General features: G+C 44.3%; 1 protein-coding gene across 1 annotated transcript in view; it reads right to left on the bottom strand.

Annotated features, from left to right (window-relative positions):
• Positions 1 to 27237, bottom strand: part of CILP (cartilage intermediate layer protein) — a 91863-nt gene extending 64626 nt beyond the window's left edge. The window contains exons 1-2 of the mRNA XM_030190459.1: positions 27169 to 27237; positions 4085 to 4264 (exon numbers count right to left, since the gene is read on the bottom strand). Coding sequence (XP_030046319.1) covers positions 4085 to 4151 — 67 coding nt within the window. The 5' untranslated portion in view covers positions 4152 to 4264; positions 27169 to 27237. The remainder of the gene's footprint in view (positions 1 to 4084; positions 4265 to 27168) is intronic.
• Between the last annotated feature and the right edge of the window lie 317 nt (positions 27238 to 27554).

Genomic DNA, 27554 nt, shown 5'->3' on the forward strand with positions numbered 1-27554 from the left:
TACTCTTCCTTACCATTGAGTGCAATTCCCACTGCAGCTCCTTGTGACTCTGGGCAAGTCACTTAACCCTCTATTGCCCCAGGTACAAATAAGTACCTGTATATAATATATAAACCACTATATCAAGTCTCATTTCCCTTTCCCTATTTGAGATTCTAAATGGAATGTTGCTACTATTTGAGATTCTACTTGCTATTATTGGAGATTCTACATGGAATGTTGAGATTCCGTTGATATTATTTGAGATTGTACATGGAATGTTGCTAGTGGAGGAGTAGCCTAGTGGTTAGTGCAGTGGACTTTGATCCTGGGGAACTGGGTTCAATTCCCACTGCAGCTCCTTGTGACTCTGGGCAAGTCACTTAACCCTCCATTGTCCCAAGTACAAATAAGTACCTGTATATACTATGTAAACCACTTTGAATGTAGTTGTAAAAACCACAGAAAGGCAGTATATCAAGTCCCATTTCCCTTCCCCCCCTTAAGTTGGAGGAGTCATAGGCTGAAGGTCAGCCTGAGTCCCCAGTTGGGCCACTGAGTGTCTAACACCAGCCCTGTGTGTAAGTAACCGTTGACATGCCTAAATGTACAGTATTCTGTAAGTTGCGTGTGTAACTGGGAGCCCCACCCATATGTACACCCCCTCGCACTTGACTACTGTAATTCTCTCTATATAGGTCTCAAAACATCTGATATTAGGTGCCCTACAAATACTGCCATTAAACTCATCACTGGAAAAAAGAAATGCAATCATGTTACTCCACGCCCATTGGCTCCCCCTGCCCCGCCATATTATCTATAAGACTTTACTCTTGGTCTTTAAAATTCATCTGTCTGGTGAACCACCTTATCTTTCCTGTATGTTAACCCCATATTCAAATACAAGAACCTCGAGATCATCTTTTCAAAATTTACTGATACTACCGTCTTTCCGGGAGATAAATCCATCAACATACCAAGAAGGCAATCTTCTCAGCTCAGGCTCCTGAACTCTGAAACAAGGTGCCCCAGTCTCTTTGGCAACAGACATCTCTCCAAAACTTTAAAATTGACCTTAAAACGTTCCTCGTCTCTGATGCGTACTCCTAATCCTGCTAATACAATCCACGGAGATGGAAGATGTTGGATTCAGTGGACCAGTTTCAGCCCTCCTTTCCTATCTCCCTCTCATCTATCCTGCAGGGCCGCTGAGACACTGAGCTGGGTCCAGGGCAAGGCTGCTACCGGGCCCCCCCAGGATTGTCGTAGTCACTGCTGCCGCCCCCTGATCACTACTGCTGTCGCGGCCCCGGTACCCCCCCGATCACTGCTGCCGCCCGCCCACCCGCCGTAACTGTTAAGTACCTTGGCTGGCGGGGATCCCAAGGCCAGCAGAAGAGTTCATCCTCCAGCGCTGCTCTTCTTCCTTCTGCCGCGTGGCCTTCCCCTGCGGCTGCTTTTTCTCTCATGCAGGGGCGTAGCCAGACTTCGGCGGGAGGGGGGTCCAGAGCCCGAGGTGAGGGGGGCGCATTTTAGCCCCCCAAGCCATTATCGACCCCCCCCTGCCGCCACCGACCCCCCCCTGCCGCCAACTTTTACCCGTGCCGCCGCCCCTCTCAACCCCGTAGATTTGGCCCTGGACCCCCCTGCCAATGACCCTCTCGACACCCCCTCCCGCCGCCAACCCTCCCCTGCCGTCGCCTACCTTTGCCGGCAGGGGACCCCAATCCCCGCCAGCCGAGGAGGTCCTCTTCTTCCCGCGAAGGCTTCGTTCTGTTTCTGACGTCCTGCACGTACAATGTGCAGGACGTCAGAAACAGAACGAAGCCTTCGCGGGAAGAAAAGGACCTCCTCGGCTGGCGGGGATTGGGGTCCCCCGCCAGCAAAGGTAGCCCATGGCGACGGCGGGGGAGGGTTGGCGGCGGGAGGAGGTGTCGAGAGGGTCGTTGGCAGGGGGGTCCAGGGGCCAAATCTACGGGGGCCCAGGCCCCCCCCTGGCGCCACGTAGCTACGCCACTGCTCTCATGTCGCATATGCGCGGCCTGAGGGGAAAAGCAGCCGCAGGGGAAGGCAATGCGGCAGACTGTGAAGAAGAGCAGTCTGCTGTGTCCGTTCCTCAAAGTCCACCCCAACCTCCAAGGGGGGGGGGGGGCAGCGCCGGAGTTTTCTCCCTCCTGCTCCTGTCGGGACACAATCACCCGAGTCCTGTCAGGAGCAGGAGAGAGAGCGACCCCTACGCCGGGCCCCCCTTGGAGGCCCAGGCCCGGGGATTTTTGCCCTCCTGCCCCCCCCCCCATGGCGGCCCTGCTATCCTGTATGAAATTGTAGCTCTTCCCCGCCCCTTCCTTCCTCAGACATTCTTTTTGATGGGCGGGATAGTAAATCCTGAAATAAACTTGATAAACTTGAAATTTATAGAATAGCGCCTGACGCTTGCATGCGAATGTGTGCCTTATTCCCCCGCATTCGATAAAGGTCACCAAATTTGGGCACGATTCTGAGATTGCGCAACTTAATTGATTAAGGAGCCAAATGAAGGCAATAATTGGGTGCTAAGAATTATTAACTGGCACCAATTCGGATTTGCAATGCACCTAACTCATAGAGTACAGCTCAAAAGAGTGGAGGAGTGGCCTAGTGGTTAAGGTGGTGGACTTTGGTCCTGAGGAACTGAGTTCGATTCTCACTTCAGGCACAGGCAGCTCCTTGTGACTCTGGGCAAGTCACTTAACCCTCCATTGCCCCATGTAAGCCGCATTGAGCCTGCCATGAGTGGGAAAGCGCAGGGTACAAATGTAACAAAAATAAAATAGATACTATTGGAGATTCTACATGGAATGTTGCTACCATTGGAGATTCTACATGGAATGTTGCTATTCAGTAGCAACATTCCATGTAGAAGGCTGCACAGGCTTCTGTCTCTATGAGTCTGACGTCCTGCACGTACGTGCAGGACGTCAGACTCACAGAAGCAGAAGCCTGCGCGGCCACATTGGTGATCTGCAAGGGCCGACTTCTTCTACATGGAATGTTGCTAGTGGAATAGCAACATTCCATGTAGAATCTCAAATAGTAGCAACAGTGAAGGGAGGAGTGGCCTAGTGGTTAGGGTGGTGGACTTTGGTCCTGAGGAACTGAGTTCGGTTCCCACTTCAGGCACAGGCAGCTCCTTGTGACTCTGGGCAAGTCACTTAACCCTCCATTGCCCCATGTAAGCCGCATTGAGCCTGCCATGAGTGGGAAAGCGCGGGGTACAAATGTAACCAAAAAAAGAGGGTGTGGCTATGGGAGGGGATGGGCGTGTCAAGGGCGTTACAAAAAGTTACGCGTGTTGTTACTGAATCCTGCCTTACTTGGGCACCAGCGTTTTCACCAGGTTTCGGGAGGTGTAATAGTGGGATTCTTTCCTGACCCCCGAAGAGGCCACCAGACCACCAGGACTCTTCAAGATAGGCCTGAGGAGTTATAGTGTGTAGGGGGGGGGGGGGGGGGTGCAGGAAACAAAGGTGTGGGCAGCGGGGCCAGAATGAGCCCTTCTGTCCGGGGTCCCATATCACTGTTGGTCTGCCCTTGGTTAACTGCTAGTGTTCTACAACTTGCGGACCTTTAGGCGCCAAGTAACAGAATGAGGGGAAAGTGCACCTTTTCCACTATCAGAGGTCGTTTATGAATGTCTAATTCATGTTTATTAGGTGGATCAATAGTATTATGCTAACATTGTATTATATCTCTGGTATTTGAATTCCAGAGCTGTTAAATGCATATATTTTTGATACTGTTTCAAGGTAGTTCTATTATTAGGTTTCAATTTACTGTTTTCAAGTTTACCTCATTTATTGTGTTTATGTTTATTCTTGGTTATTTTACTATTGTTATGCTGTTAAGAAGATTGTACGTTTTATGTTAAATTGTACCTGCTGTACACTGCCTTGGGTGAATCTCTTCATAAAGGCGGTTATAAAACCCAATAAATAAATAAAATAAATTATGCATGTAAGGAGCAGCATTCTGCGCTTCACACGTTTTCCTGTCACATAATGTAGGCAGCTGCCTATACAATGACTTCCCACCCCCCCCTTCCTGTGGATATTTAATGCACACAGACCTTGGGTGAAACCTCTTGTGATCTCCAGCAGGAAAAGCGGGAAGAGCCAGCATCTTGCTGGCCTCATCTTGATCGTCGTCCCAGTCCGCAAGTTGAGCTCCTGTGACGCCTCCTCAAACGGGCCCAGTCAGTCTCGTTTTCCAGGGGAAATGCCCTGTTACCCCGTGCGGGTTGGATTCCCTAACAGACACAATGAAAATACGTGGAAAGGCCTCAGTACTTGTATCTAAGTTCCATGTTTAGTTCACACCTCCTGTACTAAGTATGAAGTGACTTCACAATAAAAACAACACAAAATACTGGAAAACACTCCAAATGCCACATTCCAGGTGTTTTTGTGTTATTTTCGCACAACGTACACTTTGCAAAGTCGTTTCACAAACACTTTACATTACTAAACTTTGGCACAAAGTCTCCTTCCACTCTGTTTATTTATTTATTTATTTGTAGCATTTGTATCCCACATTTCCCCACCTCTTTGCAGGCTCAATGTGGCTTACATTATGCCGTAATGGCGACCGCCATTCCGGAATGAGAAATACAGAATATTATTACATTTAAAGTACAGAAATTAAAATAAGCTATAAGTAGATGTACAGTTCAATTCAAGTATTAAAGATCAAGGGTTAATGTCCCGCGGGAGGTGGTGGAGATGAAAACGGTAACGGAGTTCAAACATGCGTGGGATAGGCATAAAGGAATCCTGTGCATAAGGAATGGATCCTCAGAAGTTTAGCTGAAATTGGGTGGTGGAGCAGGTGGGGGGAAGAGGGGTTGATGGTTGGGAGGCTAGGATAGGGGAGGGCAGACTTATACGGGGTCTGTGCCGGAGCCGGTGATGGGAGGCGGGGCTGGTGGTTGGGAGGCGAGGATAGTGCTGGGCAAACTTATATGGTCTGTGCCAGAGCCAGTGGTGGCAGGCGGGACTGGTGGTTGGGAGGCGGGAAATACTGCTGGGCAGACTTATACGGTCTGTGCCCTGAAAAGGACAGGTACAAATTCAAGGTAAGGTATACACATATGAGTTTATCGTGGGCAGACTGGATGGACCATGCAGGTCTTTCTCTGCCGTCATCTACTATGTTACTATGTTACTATGTAATGTACATCATTCAACAGTAACAATGTGAATGAAGTAAACAAATAAAAAGAGGTCAATGTTTATTTAAATTTGACATTAATGATCTGGCGCAAGTCTGGCAGTGACATGTGGAATATGCAGTATTCTGGAAGTTATACGTGCAAGTAGAAGCCCCGCCTGTCCCTTCCAGACTCCGCCCTGCCTACATCTCCTTGCAAACATGCGCTATGGGCCGAATTCTACAAATGGTGCCTTCAAAAGCGGTGTTGAAAAACCACGCAGTTAGCTTGATTCTATAAACTGCGCCTAAAGTTGCATGTAGTTTATAGAATATGCACATGTGTTGTTCTTGTGACTAAAACCAGGCCTAAATCCCTGCGCCTAAGTTAGGCATAGCAGGGGCGTATCTGCGTGGGGCCACAGGGGCCTGGGCCCCCGCAGATTTTGCCCTGGACCCCCCCTACCATCGACCCTCTCCACCTCCCCCTCCCTCCTGCACGCCCGCCACCAACCCGTCGCCGATCTTTGCTGGCGGGGGACCCCAAGCCCCCGCCAGCCGAAGTCCTCTCTTCCGTGCAGGATGCAAGTTGCAACGCTTCCTGTTCTTCTGAGTCTGACGTCAGACTCAGAATTTGGAACTCAGTCTGACGTCCTGCGCGTTGTACGTGCAGGACGTCAGACTCCGAAGAACAGGACGCATTGCAACTTGCAGCCTGCATGGAAGAGAGGACCTCGGCTGGCGGGGGGTTGGGGTCCCCCGCCAGCAAAGGTAAGTGACAGCAGCGGGGGAGGGTTGGCGGCGGCGGGAGGGGGTGGAGAGTGTCATTGGTGGCGAGGGGGGGGTCTGGCAGTGGCGGGGGGGGGTCCGGAAATGGTGGAGGGGATCAGTGGCGCTGGGGGGGGGGGCTAAAATGTGCCCCCTCCTTCTGGCTCTGGCCCCCCCTACCGCCAGAGTCCAGATACGCCCCTGAGGCGTAGATCGGGTATATTCCGTAATAGTCTGCATAGTTTTTTTAAATGCCCACAACATGCCCGTTCCATACCCATGGCCATGCCCCCTTTCCGACTGCAAGCGTTAGAATTTATGCGCATCGCATTGTAGAATTCGCCTAGAAAGTTGTGCGCATAAATTCTAATTAAAGCCAATTAGTGCTGCTAATTGGTTAAGTACCAATTATCAGCACTGATTGACTTGTTAATTAAGTTGTGCACGCACACGCACAAAAATGTGAACAGATGATCATTCAACAAGCAATGCCGGTGCAGACGACAACAGAACTTCGGCTGTCAGGGGTTGGGGTCCCCCGTCAGCACAGGTATGTGACGACAGCGGGGGATGGTTTTTGCCGGGAAGGGGGGGGGTCGACAGGGTCACGGAGGGGGGTCCAGGGGTCCGTAACGCGGAGGGAGGGTGTTGAAATCGGAGGGAGGGCGGAGTCTAGAACTCGGTGGGAGGGGCGTGAGGGGGCATTGAACTGAGTGGGTGGGAGGCTGGGAGGCCTTGAACTGGGAGGGTGGCCTTGAACTGGGTGGGAGGGGGGTCTGGAACTCGGAGGGGACAGAACGAGACAGCGAGGGAGGGTGGGGGGATTGCCTTGCTAGCGCCCGTTTCATTTCATAACGAAACGGGCCTTTTTTACTAGTTGTATGATAAAACGTCTTGGATATTCAAAGTAGATGATACTGTGTTCCATACAGAGTTCCAAAAATCTTGAATCAATGAACAAGAGTAAATAATATGCTTAAGGTTTCCAACTTCCATTTCACATGTCCAACATTTATTCGTATTCTTTTTGGTTGTTGTCGTATTCAATTTGGCAAGTTTAGCTGGAGTCCATAGAGCCCTGTGTGCCAGGTAAAACATGGATTGTGAAATGGACGCTGATGTGTTGGTACAAGTAGTTTTGAACCAAAATTTTCCCCAAGCCTTTTCATTTAGTTGGGCGTTTAGATCGTGTTCCCATGATTGCATGGTAACGGCTGGGGAACTGAATTTAGCTAATTGAAGTATTTTATACCATTTAGATGCAACGTTTTTGGAAGACATAAGCGGCTTGCATAGTTGCCAGCAAGTGGGGTACTCTGAGGTTAATGTACTTATATCTAATGTGTTGGTTACACAATGTTTTGAGCTGAATCCATTTATAATAGTGAGAGTTTGTGAGGCCAAATTTTATACATAATTGGGAAAAGGGAAGCCAAGAGTAATCTTTTATGACATCATTGAGAGACCAAATGCCAGCCCTTTACCAATTAATCCAATTAATGCAAGAGTTATTCATTTTAAACTTTGGATTATTCCAAATTGGCATGTATAAGGAATGTGTTAAGGGATGTGTAACAACTGAGTCAAGTTCTTTGAAAACAGTTTTAAGAGTTTTAAACAAAGCATTGGAAGAAATTTTAGTCTGTTGAGACCAGAGAAAGAAATGTGTTGGTGTATCTGGTTGCTTTAGTGATTCAAGATAGAACCATGATGAAATGATGTGTTGTTCCTCATTATACATAAATGCTGAGTTTTGTTTTAAGAGAAAGGATATGTGATATTCCTAGAAACTAGGGAAGTTGACACCTCCTTTTAGACTATCAATGTTAGACTATCAATGAAATGCTTTGATGTCCCCATGCATACCTCCTACCCACCCCCACCCTCCCACCCTGTCAGACTGTCAAAGTAATACTTGGATGTTTCACTTATATATACTGTCATCTACCAACATTTGCTTATTTCCGATCTGACGAAGAAGGGCAACCTTCGAAAGCTAATCAAGAAATGTATTAAGTTATGTCCAATAAAAAAGGTATCATCTTATTTCTTTTCCATGTTTTATTTTGTTTGATTTCTATAGATTCTACATGGAATGTTGCTATTCCACTAGCAACATTCCATGTAGAAGTCGGCCCTTGTAGATCACCAACGTGGCCGCGCAGGCTTCTACAAGGAATGTTGCTAGTGGAATAGCAACATTCCATGTAGAATCTCCAATAGTAGCAACATTCCATGTGGAATCTCCAATGGTATCTATTTTACTGTCATAGTAATGCTTGAATGTTTTCACTTATATACACTGTCAGCACATTTGCTTATTTCCGATCTGACGAAGAAGGGCAACCTTCGAAAGCTAATCAAGAAATGTATTAAGTTATGTCCAATAAAAAAGGTATCATCTTATTTTCTTTTCCATGTTTTATTTTGTTTGATTTCTATTGATAATTTTTTAACAGAAATTCTAGGTGTTTTATTACTCCATTAAAATTGTATTAGTTTAGCTTCTACTTTCTTATATGTTGAGGGATTCAGTAGTAGAGGGAGCATGCTAAGAATGTAGTTAATGTTTGGCACTATCATCATTTTTATGGTTTCTAGTCTACCCCACCAGTTAAGCCTTAAAGGGGATCAAAAAGGACTCCCAGGTACTTAATTTGATTTTCATTCCATTGATTGTTATATTATATTGTTTAATAACACGTTTCAGATGAACACAATTTATAGGTAGAAGTTCAGTTTTTGTGGTGTTTAATTTATAACCAGATATTTCAGCGAATTTAGAGATTAAACACAGGATGTGAGGTATTGAGGAAGGAGAGGTGAATAATAGAGCGTCATCCGCATATGCTGCTAATTTAATATTTTGTTGGCCTATTTTAGCACCATGAATAAGGGGATGTTGACGAATGGCTGTAAGTAGTGGTTCAAGAGCTAGATTAAATTATAATGGAGATAGAGGGAACCCTGTCTAGTGCCTCTTGTTGGTGTGAAAGGTTTAGAGATGACATCATTTATTTGAATATATGTAGTTGAGGATGTATACAAGTATCCTAATCATTAGAGCCAAAAAACAATCCTTCAGAAAGTGGAGAAGAGAACCAACTGAAAGTAACAGGATAGATCATAAGGAATGCCAAGCCAAATGCAAAGCGGAGATAAGGAGGGCAAAAAAGGACTTTGAGAAGAAATTAGCGTTGGAAGCAAAAATACATAGTAAAAACTTTTTTAGATACATTAAAAGCAGGAAACCGGCCAAAGAGTCGGTTGGGCCGCTGGACGAAAATGGTGTTAAAGGGGCGATCAAGGAGGACAAAGCCGTAGCGGAGAAATTAAATGAATTCTTTGCTTCGGTCTTCACCGAGGAGGATTTGGGGGGGACACCGGTGCCGGAAAGAATATTTGAAGCGGGGGAGTCGGAGAAACTAAACAAATTCTCTGTAACCTTGGAGGATGTAATGGGTCAGTTCAGCAAGCTGAAGAGTAGTAAATCACCGGGACCTGATGGTATTCATCCCAGAGTATTAATAGAACTAAAAAATGAACTTGCGGAGCTACTGTTAGAAATATGCAATCTGTCCCTAAAATCGAGTGTAATACCGGAAGACTGGAGGGTAGCCAATGTTACTCCGATTTTTAAGAAAGGTTCCAGAGGAGATCCGGGAAATTATAGACCGGTGAGTCTGACGTCGGTGCCGGGCAAGATGGTGGAGGCTATTATTAAGAATAAAATTGCAGAGCATATACAAAAACATGGACTGATGAGACAAAGTCAGCACGGATTTAGTGAAGGGAAGTCTTGCCTCACCAATCTAATGCATTTTTTTGAGGGGGTAAGCAAACATGTGGACAATGGGGAGCCGGTTGATATTGTATATCTGGATTTTCAGAAGGCGTTTGACAAAGTGCCGCACGAAAGACTCCTGAAGAAATTGCAGAGTCATGGAATCGGAGGTAGGGTATTATTATGGATTAAGAACTGGTTGAAAGATAGGAAGCAGAGAGTAGGATTGCGTGGCCAGTATTCTCAGTGGAGGAGGGTAGTTAGTGGGGTCCCGCAGGGGTCTGTGCTGGGTCCGTTGCTTTTTAATGTATTTATAAATGACCTAGAGATGGGAATAACTAGTGAGGTAATTAAATTCGCCGATGACACAAAATTATTCAGGGTCGTCAAGTCGCAGGAGGAATGTGAACGATTACAGGAGGACCTTGCGAGACTGGGAGAATGGGCGTGCAAGTGGCAGATGAAGTTCAATGTTGACAAGTGCAAAGTGATGCATGTGGGTAAGAGGAACCCGAATTATAGCTACGTCTTGCAAGGTTCCGCGTTAGGAGTTACGGATCAAGAAAGGGATCTGGGTGTCGTCGTCGATGATACGCTGAAACCTTCTGCTCAGTGTGCTGCTGCGGCTAGGAAAGCGAATAGAATGTTGGGTGTTATTAAGAAGGGTATGGAGTCCAGGTGTGCGGATGTTATAATGCCGTTGTATCGCTCCATGGTGCGACCGCACCTGGAGTATTGTGTTCAGTACTGGTCTCCGTATCTCAAAAAAGATATAGTAGAATTGGAAAAGGTACAGCGAAGGGCGACGAAAATGATAGTGGGGATGGGACGACTTTCCTATGAAGAGAGGCTGAGAAGGCTAGGGCTTTTCAGCTTGGAGAAGAGACGGCTGAGGGGAGATATGATAGAAGTGTATAAAATAATGAGTGGAATGGATCGGGTGGATGTGAAGCGACTGTTCACGCTATCCAAAAATACTAGGACTAGAGGGCATGAGTTGAAGCTACAGTGTGGTAAATTTAAAACGAATCGGAGAAAATTTTTCTTCACCCAACGTGTAATTAGACTCTGGAATTCATTGCCGGAGAACGTGGTACGGGCGGTTAGCTTGACGGAGTTTAAAAAGGGGTTAGATAGATTCCTAAAGGACAAGTCCATAGACCGCTATTAAATGGACTGGAAAAATTCCTCATTTTTAGGTATAACTTGTCTGGAATGTTTTTACGTTTGGGGAGCGTGCCAGGTGCCCTTGACCTGGATTGGCCACTGTCGGTGACAGGATGCTGGGCTAGATGGACCTTTGGTCTTTCCCAGTATGGCACTACTTATGTACTTATGTACTTATGTACTCTCCTAAACATAGTAAACATAAACATAGTAGATGACGGCAGAAAAAGACCTGCACGGTCCATCCAGTCTGCCTAAGAAGATAAATTCATATGTGCTACTTTTTTATTTGTACTGTCCTCTTCAGGGCACAGACCGTATAAGTCTGGCCAGCCCTATCCCCGCCTCCCAACCACCAATCCCGCCTCCCAACCACCAGCTCTGGCACAGACCCTATAAGTCTGCCCAGCACTATCCTCGCCTCCCAACTACCAGTCCCGCCTTCCACCACCAGCTCTGGCACAGACCCTATAAGTCTGCCCAGCACTATCCTCGCCTCCCAACTACCAGTCCCGCCTTCCACCACCAGCTCTGGCACAGACCTTATAAGTCTGCCCAGCACTATCCCCGCCGCCCAACCACCAGCCCCAGCACAGACCGTATAAGTCTGCCCATCACTAGCCCCGCCTCCCAACCACCAGCTCTGCCACCCATTCTGGGCTAAGCTCCTGAGGATCCCTTCCTTCTGCACAGGATTCCTTTATGTTTATCCCATGCATGTTTGAATTCCGTTACCGTTTTCATCTCCACCACCTCATTACACATTAATAATTGTATCTGATATCCTGTAATGACAATGTTTCAAATCTATGTAAGCCACATTGAGCCTGCAAATAGGTGGGGGAATGTGGGATACAAATGCAATAAATAATAATACCATTTCAGTACTTTGAACAGATATGACCATTCTACACGATCAAATGCTTTTTCAGCATCTAGTCCTATTGCAACCAAAGGATCTGAGGTTTCTTGACCATGCATTAATATATTAGAGAAGATTCTTGTGTTATCTGAAGAGGATCTCCCACTCATAAAACCAGTTTGGTCTGGGTGTATGATTTTAGTTAAGAAATGTTGCAATCTTTCCGCAAGAATTTTGCCTAATATCTTGGCGTCTATAGTTTTGCACTAAACTGGGATCCTTCTCAGGTTTCAGTAATACTATAATGATGGATTCAGTAAAAGAACCCTTGCTGTTATCTGTTTCTATCATGTAATTGAAATAATCACATAAAATTGGGGATAATATTGATTTAAACGCTGTATAAAATTCAACCAGTAATCCATCTGGACCGGGTGCCTTTTTTGTCGCCATGCTTTGGATAGCGTTGTTAATCTCATCAACCGTGATCTTTTTTGAGAACCTCTCATTATCTTCTTCTGAAAGAGTGGGATGGTCTAATTTTTCTAAAAAATCATAATTTATTGACTCAACATCAATTTCTGAAGTATAGAAGTCTTTATAGAAAGATTGGAATCTATTTGCTATGTTTATATTGTTTGTTAAGGGGACATTTTTCTCATCTTTGATTAAAGAGATAGTGCTTTTCTCTTTACGGGCTTTCAGGTAATTGGCTAAAAGGTGTCCTGTTTTATTACCTTCATAGTAGTATAATGCGTTATTATTGAAAATATGTTTGCTAGCTTTAGTACCTAATAGAGTATTCTATTTGGATGCTTTAAGCTTTTCTAATATAAGTAAATTGTTAGTATCACTTATATGTGCTAGTTCTAAAGATTTTATTGTATTTTCTAATTCCAAAATTTCTTTGTTTAATTCTTTACTTCTAGAGGCTGTAAATGTTATTATTTCCCCTCTGATGAACTGAACGCCTTAAAAGCATCCCAGAAATTATTCCAAGAGGTGTGACTTGGCATGTTGAAAAGGAGATATTTATGCATCGCATTAGAGATATCAAACATATAAATGGCAAGTGACCGACTCACCTGCAAATGTGCAGTAGAGACTTCCCTCTCTGTCCTGCCCTCGCGTCAAGACGTGATGACGTCAGAGGGCAGAACAGAGAGGGAAATGGAGTCGGACTGTCGAACGCTGCCGCTGCCACTGGAGCCTGGAAACGAACATCGCACGCACCAACCTCCCCCCTCCCCCCCAACCCCGCCGCCGCTCCTGCCCCCCTCCATATCGGGCCCCCTGCACTGACCTGACAGCGCCTCTCACCTCCGTGTGGAAGTGCTGCAGGCACAACATCCGTAAAATCCGCCCCTTTCTTTCCGAGCACTCTACCAAAACCCTCATCCACACCCTTGTCACCTCTCGTTTAGACTACTGCAATCTGCTTCTTGCTGGCCTCCCACTTACTCACCTCTCCCCTCTCCAGTCGGTTCAAAACTCTGCTGCCCGTCTCATCTTCCGCCAGGGTCGCTTTACTCATACTACCCCTCTCCTCAAGACCCTTCACTGGCTCCCTATCCGTTTTCGCATCCTGTTCAAACTTCTTCTACTAACCTATAAATGTATTCACTCTGCTGCTCCCCAGTATCTCTCCACACTCGTCCTTCCCTACACCCCTTCCCGTGCACTCCGCTCCATGGATAAATCCTTCTTATCTGTTCCCTTCTCCACTACTGCCAACTCCAGACTTCGCGCCTTCTGTCTCGCTGCACCCTACGCCTGGAATAAACTTCCTGAGCCCCTACGTCTTGCCCCATCCTTGGCCACCTTTAAATCTAGACTGAAAGCCCACCTCTTTAACATTGCTTTTGACTCGTAACCACTTGTAACCACTCGCCTCCACCTACCCTCCTCTCCTCCTTCCTGTACACATTAATTGATTTGATTTGCTTACTTTATTTTTTGTCTATTAGATTGTAAGCTCTTTGAGCAGGGACTGTCTTTCTTCTATGTTTGTGCAGTGCGGTGTATGCCTTGTAGCGCTATAGAAATGCTAAATAGTAGTAGTAGTAGTAGTAGCAGTGCAGGGGGCCTGGCACGGAGGGGGGAGGGAGCGGCGGCGAGGAGGGTAGCTGGAAATCTCGCCCGTTTTTACGGGCTTAACGGCTAGTTTTCTATAAACCTAGGACTAGTTAGAAGTATGGAATTAAATCTCCAGTGAGGTCTATTTATTGATGTTTGACTTATGTTGAGCTGTAATGTAACATGTGCATGATCGGGTAATAAGATATTGCCGATATCAGTGTTATGAACATCAGGAATCAGAGATGTCGATATTAAAAAATAATCTATCCTGGAGTATGAATTATGGGGATTTGAATAAAAAGTATAATCGTGTTCTGTCGTATGTGTTGCTCTCCGTATACCACAAAGTTTAAATTATGAGATTAAATCAAGAAGGTTTTGTGTTGCTTTAGGTGGTTTTTAAGCACATTTGGATTTTCTATCAATAGAGGAATTTAATATAAGATTAAAGTCACCACCTATAATACAAGGAGTGTCACCTACTGTTGCTGCATATCTGCTAGGGACAGAAAAAATTCAGGTGAGTCGGAGTTTGGTGCATAGATGTTTAATAACGATATTGTTTTGGTACATATTTTCAGTGCTTTTTTTGAGGGGGTACTTGGGGGAACTGAGTACTGGCACCTTTTCCACTGTCTTGCTAAAATTGACCCATGGAACCCAAGTTTTAATGAAAGAGCTCAGGCTCTACACACCAATTCTGCCTTGTCATAGGTTCTGTGACTGGTTGCAGGGGGTCTGGCTATTGTGGGGTGGGTCCCTCAGTGATCACCCCACCCTTGAAGGGTAGCCTGGCATTTGAGTACCGGCAACTTTTTTGCTAGTAAAAACACACTGCATATTTTTATATTAACGTTAGTCCATCTGCCCATGTTATCATTTTTATGAGAGAGTATCACTAAATCCTTATTTTTTCTTATTAAAGTCATAACACCATTTTTGTTCCCTTTTGCAGATGAGAAGGTAGGAGGGAGAAAAGTTTTAATGGAGATCTTATTAGCTTCACTAACTGATAGATGAGTTTCTTGCAGCATAATTATGTCAGGGTTTAATTTGCTGACACAATTCAAGATTTTTTTTTCTTAATGGGATTAAAATCTTAGGCAGTCAGGTATCTAAAATGTTAGCAGCAATACTGCATGTGTATAAACCTCCGAGACTTTTCAGATCGGCAGAACAACTAAATGTAGACGTCCTGTCACATCGGGTGATGAAACTGAGTGACTATTATTCATGCAGCAGCCCCTACGATGTGGAACAGCTTATTTCAGGAGATAAAACAGTTTACATAAGTACATAAGTAATGCCACACCGGGAAAAGACCAAGGGTCCATCGAGCCCAGCACCCTGTCCACAACAGCGGCCAATCCAGGCCAATTCCAACCACCAGCCCCGCCTCCCAACCACTGGCTCTGACACAGACCGTATAATTCTGCCCAGCACTATCCCCGCCTCCCAACCACCAGCCCCGCCTCCCATGCCAGAGCCAGGGGCTGGTGGTTGGGAGGCGGGGATAGTGCTGGGCAGACTTATACGGTCTGTGTCAGAGCCGGTGGTTGGGAGGCGGGGCTGGTGGTTGGGAGGAGGGGATAGTGCTGGGCAGACTTATACGGTCTGTGTCAGAGCCGGTGGTTGGGAGGCGGGGCTGGTGGTTGGGAGGCGGGGATAGTGCTGGGCAGACTTATACGGTCTGTGCCAGAGCCGGTGGTGAGAGGCGGGGCTGGTGGTTGGGAGGCGGGGATAGTGCTGGGCAGACTTATACGGTCTGTGCCAGAGCCGGTGGTGGGAGGCGGGACTGGTGGTTGGGAGGTGGGGATAGTGCTGGGTAGACTTATACGGTCTGTGCCAGAGCAGGTGGTTAGGAGGCAGGGCTGGTGGTTGGGAGGCGGGGATAGTGCACTTTCTAGCTTTAAACCCAAGATGACGAAGGTTTCAACTTTCTCCTCTATCAGTGTCCTTTCTTTAGCCAGTGGTGACTTTCCTTAACATCTTTTAATGAGTTGAAAAGACATTATTCGGCGGTGGGAGGGTATCATAGTCAGGGCTTTTTTTGAGGGGGTACTTGGGGGTACTGAGTGTTGGAATTTATTGTATTTTACATGCATTGCCTGTCACCTATTATTTCTCTGTGATTACTCTGTGACCTCTGATGTGAATTACTTAGAGAGGTCACACAGCTATGCAACTTCCTGTGGGGGTTAGACACAGCACATGCAGCACATGGAGCACATGGAGCTCATGATCTCTCCTAACCTGAGAGGATCTATGGTGGTGTGAGCATCCATTACCATCTAAGCACATGGAAGGAGCTGATAATACAAATGTATAGTAATATGTATATATAAGCCTGTCTGATTATAATCTAACTACAAACTGTGAGTAAACAGATGTTTTGTTACTTCAACTTTAAGGTGACTCAGCAGTGAATTATTCAGGGGTGAATGAGAGAGAGATGAAGAAAGAAATTAACATTTCTAAAGCTGAAGCTGTGTGTACTAAAATCTGCTAATTATTTACTACAAATAATCCAACAAAAGGGTTATGGGCCCAGGGTCCAGGAATTGAAAAAGAAGAGAAATATTACCAGGCAGAAAAAAAAAAGGCCACATTTTTCTCTTAAGTTTTAAAGGAAAGATTCAGTCTGTCTCTCTCTCCCCCCACACAGCAGACAGAAGGCTAAGAAAATGGCTGAGGGAAGAAATTCACCATTGTTCTATTCTCTCAAGGTGCCTAAATTAACTGAGTTTAATTATCGGCAGTGGGAACAAAGATTCATATGTCTCCTTCGAGCAAAAAGATTAAATATATGCTTAGACCAAGACAGAACAGATGAAAATATGGCTGAATGGGACAATGCAAACTATTATGTGAAGTGCATGCTTTTGGAAGCTCTCTCAGAGAAACAAGCCATATTAGTGGAGGGAAAAGATACACCAAAGGACATTTTATATAAACTGAGAACTATGTATGCAACTACATATGCAAAGCAGCAACCAATTTGGCTGGCAGAGTTGAATGAAACCAAATTAAGGGATAAAAGTAAATGTAATGATCACATTATGCATCTTATGTCTTCATTTCAAAAGTTAGAACTTTCTGGAATTCCCATGTGTGATGCATTGAAAAGAGCATTTCTTTTTACCTCACTATCAAAGAAGTTTGATGTTTTTAGGTCTGTAAATGAGGCCATTGAAGGGCAATCTTTTGAACAGGCAACATCAAAACTAAGGCAGGAATGCATAATAAATGATTCTGAGGAGATGTGTTCTCAAAGCAAGTCAGAGAGAAATGAAACAAATTTCTTGGCAAAGAACAGAGGAAGGCGGAGCTATGGGAAAACTCCACCCAAGGGCAAGCTGATTTGCTACTTATGTGGAAAGGAGGGACATGTATCTAAATGGTGTAAGGAAACACAAAACACTCCCTCTAGCTCACCTAAGCCAATGGAACTAAAGAATTTTCAAACCAGGAAATGTATGAAGGACAAAGATAAACACAAGGGCTTTCTAATGGCAGAAAAATCTTTGACTATGGTAAATAATAATTCAAATGAAAGTACTTGGATTTTGGATTCAGGGAGCACATGCCATTTAACCAATTGTAAGAATTTCTTTCAGGAAATGTGTCCAGAGGAAGGTATTCTTAAAACTGCAAACGCAGGGACTGCTAAGATCCAAGCAAAAGGTATTGGATTCTTAAAATGCAAAGTGTCTAATGAAGTTAAAGAAATTCCTGTAAGTGATGTCTTGTATATTCCCCAAGCAGTTTGCAATATGCTTAGTGTATCTACATTAGATAAGAAGGGATTTGTGATTCATTTTGAAAATAGTAAGTGCACAATCTCTAAAAATGATGAAGTGTATGCTGAAGCTTTTATGCATAATGATGTTTATAAGCTGAACATTTCAGGTGAAGCCTCACATATGGCGCAAGTAAGGAAGAATGATGGTAAATGTAGTCTGGAAATCTGGCATCGCCGCCTGGGACATCGTGATTCTAAGGTGATCCAGGATCTTTACAGTAAGCAACTGGCCACCGGCATTCAGATAAGTGCAGATGCTGGTAAAATTGAGAAATGCATAGACTGTGTTACTCAAAAAGGTGTGAGACCCTCATTTCCTGCATACACAGGAAATAGGAGTAATAAAGTGCTGGACTTAATACACAGTGACTTATGTGGACCGTTTAATATCCCATCATTGGGAAATAACAGATTTGTGCTAATATTCTTGGATGATTTCTCTAGATATTGTGTGGCCTATTTGCTGAAAGAGAAAAGTCAAGTCACAGACATGCTGAAGAAATACGTAGCCATGGTGAGCAATAAATTTGAAAGAAAACCAAAGGTTCTTCAGACCGACAGTGGTGGTGAGTTCACTTCACAAAGCATGCGCACATTTCTAGAACAAGAAGGCATTCAGCATATCACAACAGTAGCTTATACACCAGAGCAAAATTCTGTTGCAGAGAGAAAATTTAGGTCACTTGTGGAAATGACCAGATGTATGCTGTCAGATAGCAATCTCCCTAAAAGACTATGGGGGGAAACCATTCTCACAGCAGTGTACCTACAAAACAGAATGCCAACTAAAGGCGCTGAGCGCACACCACATGAGACATGGCATGGTAGGAAGCCAAACCTGTCACACATAAGAACATTTGGAAGTACAGCATATGCTCATGTACCAAAGCAAAGAAGGCATAAGCTGGATTCTACAACAGAAAGGGGCATTTTAGTTGGCTATGCTCCAGGACACAAAGGATATAGAATTTTGAATCTGAAAACTGGCATTGTTGGCATAAGACATGTTACATATTTTGATGAAAACAAAAGGGTTGATAAAGGCTGGATTATCCCAGATGAGCCTTATCATCCAGAATATGAAACTAGAACCATAATAGACATGCCAGTGTATATAAATGCCATACCAAGGCAGATGTCTGAAAGCAACTCACCTGTATCTAATGAGGAACAGGCAGAGGAAGCAGACACAGAAAGGATCATTGAAGAAGACAGTACAGTTGGAGAAGGGGAATCAATTGGAGAAGGACTCTCAGATTTAGAGGATGCGGAAAGGTCAGACCAACCTGTAGTCAGACGCTCATCCAGGGAAAACAAAGGTGTTCCACCCCCAAGACTGTCTTACTTAACAAAGTCAGCAGAAGCTCAAGAGCCCTTAACATGGGATGAGATTGAGAAAATGCCAGCAGAAGAAGCTGCTGAATGGCATAAAGCTGCACAAGAAGAAATTGATGCATTGGATAAAAATAATACTTGGATTCTTACAAAATTACCTCCTGGCAAGAAAGCTATAGGATGCAAATGGGTATTCAAGTTAAAAAGGAATGCACAAGGAAAAGTGGAAAGGTATAAAGCCAGATTAGTCGCAAAGGGATATCTTCAAAAATATGGAGAAGATTTTGATGAAGTGTTTGCACCTGTAGTGAAACACACGACAATTAGAACACTTCTGAGCATTGCAGTCTCAAAAGGCATGCAAGTCAACCACATTGATGTGAAAACAGCGTTTCTTCACGGAGATATAACTGAAGACTTGTACATGGAACAGCCAACAGGTTTCATAAATACAAAACAAAGACAGCTAGTGTGTAAATTAAACAAAGGTCTTTATGGATTAAAGCAAAGTGCAAAATGTTGGAATGAAAAATTGCATGAAATATTGACAAATTTAGGATTTAAGCAAGGTGAAGCAGATAAATGTTTGTACACTAGGTGCACAAATGGACAATATGCATACATTTTAGCTTTTGTTGATGATCTGCTCATTGCAAGCGAAAGTGAGCAAGAGTACAAGGACATTGTAAAATATTTAAACCTCAATGTTGAGATAAAAGAACTTGGTAATGTGTCATACTATCTTGGTATAGAAATTGAGAAACAAAATGATGGTTCTTATCTTCTAAGCCAGAAGCAGAAGATAAATGAGCTTATTGAAAGTTTAGGTATGCAAGATGCCCAAGTTGTAAGCACTCCCATGATCACTGATTTTCTGAAGGATGAAACAGTAAGAGAACCTTTACCAGATAACATCCAATATAGATCAGCCATAGGTAAGCTTTTATATCTAGCTACCACATACAGGGCTGATATAGCAAATGCAGTAGGAATTTTGAGCAGAAGGGTCAGCTCACCTACCAAATCAGATTGGACTGCAGTTAAAAGGATGGTAAGGTATTTAAAGGGTACCATTGATTGTAAATTAAAGATTTCAGCCAATAGTAATCCAAAACTAATATGTTACTGTGATTCAGATTGGGCAGGGGATCATTCTGATTATAAATCCACAAGTGGATATGTGTTTATGTATGGAAATGTACAAATTTCATGGGCCAGTCATAAACAAAGTATTGTGAGTTTGTCTTCTACAGAAGCTGAATATGTGGCTGTATCGGAAGCGTGCAGAGAACTGATGTGGATTGAAAAACTTATGCTGGATTTTGGTATAGCTGAACAGAGACCAATCCAGATAATGGAAGATAATCAGAGCTGCATCCGACTGTCACAGAATGACAAGGTTCAGTCACGCACCAAGCACATCGCAACGAAATACCACAACGTGCGAGAGTTGGCAAAAGAAGGGGTCATCAGTCTACACTATTGTCACACCAGTGAGATGACAGCTGACATCATGACCAAACCGTTACCCAGAGAACATTTTGTGAATCTGCGTATAAAGCTTGGACTTTGTATGAATAAATAATTGCATGACAGTTATGCATGAGAAGGGGTTTGTTGGAATTTATTGTATTTTACATGCATTGCCTGTCACCTATTATTTCTCTGTGATTACTCTGTGACCTCTGATGTGAATTACTTAGAGAGGTCACACAGCTATGCAACTTCCTGTGGGGGTTAGACACAGCACATGCAGCACATGGAGCACATGGAGCTCATGATCTCTCCTAACCTGAGAGGATCTATGGTGGTGTGAGCATCCATTACCATCTAAGCACATGGAAGGAGCTGATAATACAAATGTATAGTAATATGTATATATAAGCCTGTCTGATTATAATCTAACTACAAACTGTGAGTAAACAGATGTTTTGTTACTTCAACTTTAAAGTGACTCAGCAGTGAATTATTCAGGGGTGAATGAGAGAGAGATGAAGAAAGAAATTAACATTTCTAAAGCTGAAGCTGTGTGTACTAAAATCTGCTAATTATTTACTACAAATAATCCAACACTGAGTACCGGCACCTTTTCCACTGTCTGCTAAACTTGACCCATGGTTCTCTTGTATTAATGAAAGAACTCAGGTTCTACATACAAATTCTGCCTTGTCATAGATTCTCTGACTGGTTGCAGGGGTCCTGGCTATTGGGGGGTGAGTCCCTCAATGATCACTCCACCCCTGAAGGGTGGCCTGGCATTTGAGTACCGGCACCTTTTTTGCTAGACAAAATGCACTGATCATAGCTCAGATACTGGTAAAGAGGTGGAATTTAACAACACAGGCTGGCAAAATCATCCCACTTTCTACTAAGAGATAGAAAAGTCAACTGTTAGGCAAGACTAGGTTGTTGCCTAGGGCAGCAGTTTATTGGGTGGGGAAACAGGAGGCAGCAATGACAACTGCAGTGAAAGCAAAACAATAGGTCATGACAACCCGAAGAACCACCGTCAATGCACACTTTTACCTGCAAAATGAGAGAGCGATTGCCACGTGGCCCATTTACCTGGCAAAATGACTTTTGCAAATTGCCCTTATTATTTGTGTGTGTGGTACCCCCCTCCCCAGGAAAGTTTACTATTTTAAAGCATGATGTTTTGTGGAGGGGGGATTAGGGACCTGAAAACTAATTGAGGGAAGGCGGTGTAAGGTTGAAGGTTTGCCGAGGGCACCCCATCCCCTCACACTGGAGGAGTAGCCTAGTGGTTAGTGCAGTGGACTCTGATCCTGGGGAACTGGGTTCAGTTCCCACTGCAGCTCCTTGTGACTCTGGGCAAGTCACTTAACCCTCCGTTGCCCCAGGTACAAATAAGTACCTGCGTATAATATGTAAACTGCTTTGAATGTAGTTGGAAAACCCACAGAAAGGTGGTATATAAGTCCCTTTCCCTTATCCCTGTAACATGGCTACAAGTTTCACTTTTCTATCTCAGCTTCCAGGCGTTCTGCAGTGGTCTGTCTGGAAAACACAGCCACAGGAATCAGGAAATCAGTAGCTCTCCCACGGCAGGGGTGGAAAGTCCAGAATGTGTCTACATTCCTGCACGCTGAGAGTCCCAGAAATCTCATCCAAGTCCAATGTCCCAGTCCAGCAAGAACAACTGAATGAGCTCTGCACCTCCCTGTCCTCATCTGGAAAAAGGATCAGGGAGCTTGGGGAGTAAATCCATAGAAAAGGCACACAGGGCAAGTGGAAACTCATGGACCTTGCACACAGACTGATGACATGTTTTTATTTATTTATTAGGATTTATTTACCGCCTTTTTGAAAGAATTCACTCAAGGCGGTGTACAGTAAGAAAGTCATGGATACATTTAAACTTTAGGCAGTAAGAGGGTCCGTTTTCGGGGCGATGTGTGCAGGTAGAAAGTTAATCAGCTGTCTGATAGGAGGCCACCCTGACTGCAGTATGTTGCTCTGCAGTGTCTGTAATTTTAATCTCAGAGGGGCTGATGCACAAAGCTACTGCGAGTGAAAGCATGCACTTAAAGGGATTCCGCGCAAGAGTTAACTCGTGCAGTACACGTCAACACACAGTATATTAAAATGAATGCTAACGAGGCCATTAGGTATTCCTTTGAAATGCACAAAAGTGTAGACAGGGGATTTTAATGTGCGGTGAATGCGAGAAATTCATCACCAGGTCCGAGGCAGCATAGGGGAGGTTATAGAAAGGATTTAGGGCTGGCTTCAGTATATAGCACTGGGACAAATCATTGCTCGGTAATATTCTATAAAGGGTGATCTGGAATGAGTGCTCTTTATGGAACTGTGCCTGGCAGGGATTCCCACAACCCACTGTGGGCACAAGGATTTGCACCAGCTGAAACCTGGTGTAAATCCTAGCACGGGTGCAGATCCCCAGGATTCTATAATACCATGTGCATCTTTTCAGAATGTCCCTGACCTGCCCATGGGATTTAGGTGCCCAGGCTTGCAGCCAAATGCGTATGCAATACCTAATTAGTGCCAATTAACATCAGTAATTGATCGTTGATGTTCATTGACTTGTTAACCTCTGGATCATGCCCATATTTGGCTGCCATTTCTTGAATCTGGGGGTTCATGCCAGTTTGGAGATTTACTAGCAGTTTTTTTTTTCTGTGATCATAGCAAGTGCCTGCCATTTTCAAAGATAGAACAGGAGGTAACAGTTCTGTGTACGCATCCCAAGAAAACGAAAGTCCCAGCTCACCTCTGCGCATTAACCGGAAAGTTGTTCTGCGCATGAATGTCAGCCTTGCAATCATTTTATGTGCAAGAAATATTTTGCAAGGCAAATATTTAAGCACAGAAGAGCTGTGCACTTTGCCACCAATATCTCCTTGCAGAAGGAAGTGTTCTGGCTTGTGACTAAACAGACTTTCCCTTTCAAAACTGGTACAAAGCCCATAGGTTAAAAAAAAAAAAACGTGGGTGGTCTTTCTTTGCAACAATTTGGGGCACTTTGAAAATTATCCCCAGAGAAAAAAAAAAAAAAAAGAAAAATGAAACCAAAACAACCACCCAATCTGCAAAGGTCTCAAATACAAATCTACTTATGGATCCAATTTCTCCTACATACGCACACAATTGTGGAACGCATTACCAAAAGCCGTGAAAACAACGCACGACCACCTAAACTTCCGGAAATCACTAAAAACCTACCTGTTCAAAAAGGCATACCCCACCGACCCAACTTAAGTGCCTAAACTCCGCAGCACGATGAAACCAAACCTTGTAACAGACTATATATAACTCTTTCCCTTGTAATTCTCCAATGTGTCTATAACATTATCCGACCACATTAACTACTACTACTACTTAACATTTCTAGAGCGCTACTAGAGTTACGCAGCGCTGTACAGTTTAACAAAGAAGGACAGTCCCTGCTCGAAGAGCTTACAATCTAATAGATAAGAGTGAGACAAATATAGGACAATCAAGCCATTGTGACATCACTGATGAGGTTGGCTCTTAGGCATTGGTGGAATGAGGCATTATGACATCACAATCTCAGCTCTGGTTAAATCACTGCTATATGTAATACTACTACTACTACTTAACATTTCTAGAGCGCTACTAGGGTTACGCAGCGCTGTACAATTCAAACATAGAAGGACAGTCCCTGCTCAAAGAGCTTACAATCTAATAGATAAGAGTGAGACAAATATAGGACAATCAAGCCATTGTGACATCACTGATGAGGTTGGCTCTTAGGCATTGGTGGACTGAGGCATTATGACATCACAATCTCAGCTCTGGTTAAATCACTGCTATATGTAATACTACTACTACTACTTAACATTTCTAGAGCGCTACTAGGGTTACGCAGCGCTGTACAGTTTAACAAAGAAGGACGGTCCCTGCTCAAAGGAGCTTACAATCTAAAGGACGAAATGACAAGCTGGTTGTATCTGTTTCTATGCCGTAGATGGCGAACGCATCTACAGTGCAATGTAAGCCACATTGAACCTGCAAAAAGGTGGGAAAATGTGGGATACTAATGTATCAAATAAATAAATAAACCAAACCCCTGCTACATGGCTTTCTGCTAACAGAAAAGTCTAATTGGACACAATTTCAGCAAGAAAATATCACTATAATGGCAATGGTGAGCTGAAATTCCAATCAAGGCATTCAATGGTATCCTTTACTATCTATAGTGTATTATAAGCAGAGAAAATGACCTCATCAGTCCAAGCTAGGCGTTACTATGCTTCATGTGCTCGAACGCCAGCAAACTTTGGACTCCGTTATAATCCTCGGTCATGAAAAAACTCTGCTCACTATCTTTATTTAATATCAAACATTGGAAACAGTATTTAATGTTACTTAGCTTTTTAATCTTGCCCTACGGGGCTCTCCGTTTCGCTATATATAATAAGCTTCTTCAGGGGGCCAAGCAACTTATTGGCTAATCACGATATCTCATAACATGGCGTTTCTGCTCCTATGACTCCGGTAGTGTTCTGCTAACAGAGACATATTTACGGAATCACCTTTGCACGTCCACGTGTTTGACCTGACACAATCAATTCTAAAAGCTTCTTCCTGGATTCTCCGCAGGCTTTTATTGGATATCAATACGGTTTATCCAGAGATGAAATCTTCTGCCCAGTGTACGACAGTGGTCAAAAAAGCAAACAGGAAGCTAGGAATTATTAAGAAAGGGGGCCAAGAATATTATAATGCCTCTGTATCGCTCCATGGTGCAACCTCACCTTGAGTACTGCGTTCAGTTCTGGTTGCCGTATCTCAAAAGAGATATCGTGGAATCAGAAAAGGTTCAAAGAAGAGCGACCAAAATGATAAAGGGGATGGAACTGCTCTCGTATGAGGAAAGGCTCAACTTGGAAAAGAGATGGCTGAGGGGGGATATGATTGAGGTCTACAAAATCCCGAGTGGTGTAGACTGAGTAGAAGTAAATTGACTTTTTACTCTTTCAAAAAGTACAAAGACCAGGGAACAAACACTCCATGAAGTTACATGGAAACACTTTTAAAACAAATAGGGGGAAATATTTTTTCACTCAACAAACAGGTGCCCTTGGCCTGGATTGGCCGCTGTCGTGGACAGGATGTTGGGCTCGATGGACCCTTGGTCTTTTCCCAGTGTGGCATTACTTATATGTACTTATGTAGTTAAGCTCTGGAACTCTTTGCCAGAGGAGGTAGTAACAGCGGCTTAAAAAAATCTGGGTTTAAAAAAGGTTTGGCTCGGACAAGTTCCTGGAGGAAAAGTCCATAGTCTGCTATTGAAACAGACATGGGGAAGCCACTGCTTGCCCTGGGATTGGTAGCATGGAATGTTGCTACTATTTGGGTTTCTGTCAGATATTTGTGACCTGAATTGGTCAGTGTTGGAAGCAGGATGCTGGGCTAGATGGACCATTTGTCTGACCCAGTCTGGATATTCTTATGTTCTTACGCTGCTGTATAAAAGCTTTATTTTAAATTTCCTTCCTAGGAGGCTTCTGTTCCATAAAAACAAGGGGGCTGAGGGAGGAACACTTTTAAGCAGAATTAATGAAGGAAGTTTGGGGGATGGACCCTTTTAAGCAGAATTGGTGATGGAGGGGGTTGAGAGGTGGATACTTTAAAAACAGAATTGGTTTTAAGAGAGGGACACAAGAGAAATTAGAGGTGGGGGTTGAGGGGAGAGACACTTTTAGGCAGAATTCTTATATTGTAGGGTATTACAAAGAGCTTCCTTGCCTGTGCATGGAACTGACGTCATCATAGGCAGCCCTACATCCCTGCCTAGTATTAAGGGCAGTCAAGACGTGGCTGTGGTACCTTACAAAAAGTAAAGTCAGAACCATGTTGTCCCAGGACACAAGTAACAAGCCACCCTGAACATTGGACCAGTAACTGGAAAAAGCCAGAAATTGTAATGGGTGAAAGGGAGAGTAAGTTTAAGGGTAAAGGTGTCACTATAAGCCCACTTACAAACACTGCAATAGTGCTTATATCCTTTTCGGGTCACTCCCTATTCGAAATGGCACAAAAACCCAAACACATATTCACGTCTTGTTTATGCCTTTTGAGTATGAGCTAAAGTATTTCAGCCGGGTCCTTTGCAATATTCACAAAGCAAGGCTGTGAAAAAAAAAAAAAGTAAGTGGGCTACAAACCTGCAGCAAAGAGACATTATGAACAATATCTCTGGGACATGCAAATGATATAACCAGCAAACACACAAAACACTGAATTCCATGCAGAGGTCGTTGCACGCGCCTATTCTCATTCCTGCTACTCAACGGAGCGCACCGGGACCGGACAGCTGCCCTCTAGCTCCAGGGAGCGTGGGGAGTGAGGGAGGTGCGATCAAAGCACTATGCGAGTCCAGTCGGATGCTGACAGGACCCAGCTAGGGACTGGTGACACTTCCTCGGAGGGATATTTTCTCAGCCACCATCAAACTGGATTCTTGTCCCTCGGCTGCCTCTCTCGCACCGTAAAGTCTGCAAATCAAACCTTAGGACGAGCGTCCAGACCAATTCACAATTCTCTGCTCTGATGAACAGTTTACAGACTCTTCATTTTCCTGTGCTTTTTAAAGTCTCTCTAGACAGCAGAAAGTATAATTACAGCCGCAAAGTGCCAGTTAATTTTATTCCACTTATATCTAAAATGCCTTATTTAGGAGACAGAGTTGCAGCTTACCGGTAAATGCTGTGGTTGTGGAGCTGGGATCCAGGTGAGGACAGCCGACAACAGTCTGCAGCTGTTAACTGCTCTTATATGTAAGTTAAGGGGGTGGCACTGAGAGCAGACTGGACAGTCCCTTCCCATAAGAGAAGAAGGGCTGAGCATCCCAGTTCAGAGGAGTCAGACGGCTCAGGTTTGGTGGGAAGGCAAAGGGGGCTCAGTTACAGGAGGGTGTGGAAGGGGCTCAGACGTGCAACACATTACACTGGTGAACACTGGTGACCTCACTGCAGTGCCCACCGTGCAAACCAGTGCCAGGACTACATCTGAGAAGCCCAGACAGGACTTTGTAATGCTCTGTGCTGTGGGGACTGCTGTGCCCTCACACCACCCTTTGCTTG

Source organism: Microcaecilia unicolor, chromosome 1, assembly GCF_901765095.1.
Source record: "Microcaecilia unicolor chromosome 1, aMicUni1.1, whole genome shotgun sequence".
NCBI classification, from domain to species: domain Eukaryota; kingdom Metazoa; phylum Chordata; class Amphibia; order Gymnophiona; family Siphonopidae; genus Microcaecilia; species Microcaecilia unicolor.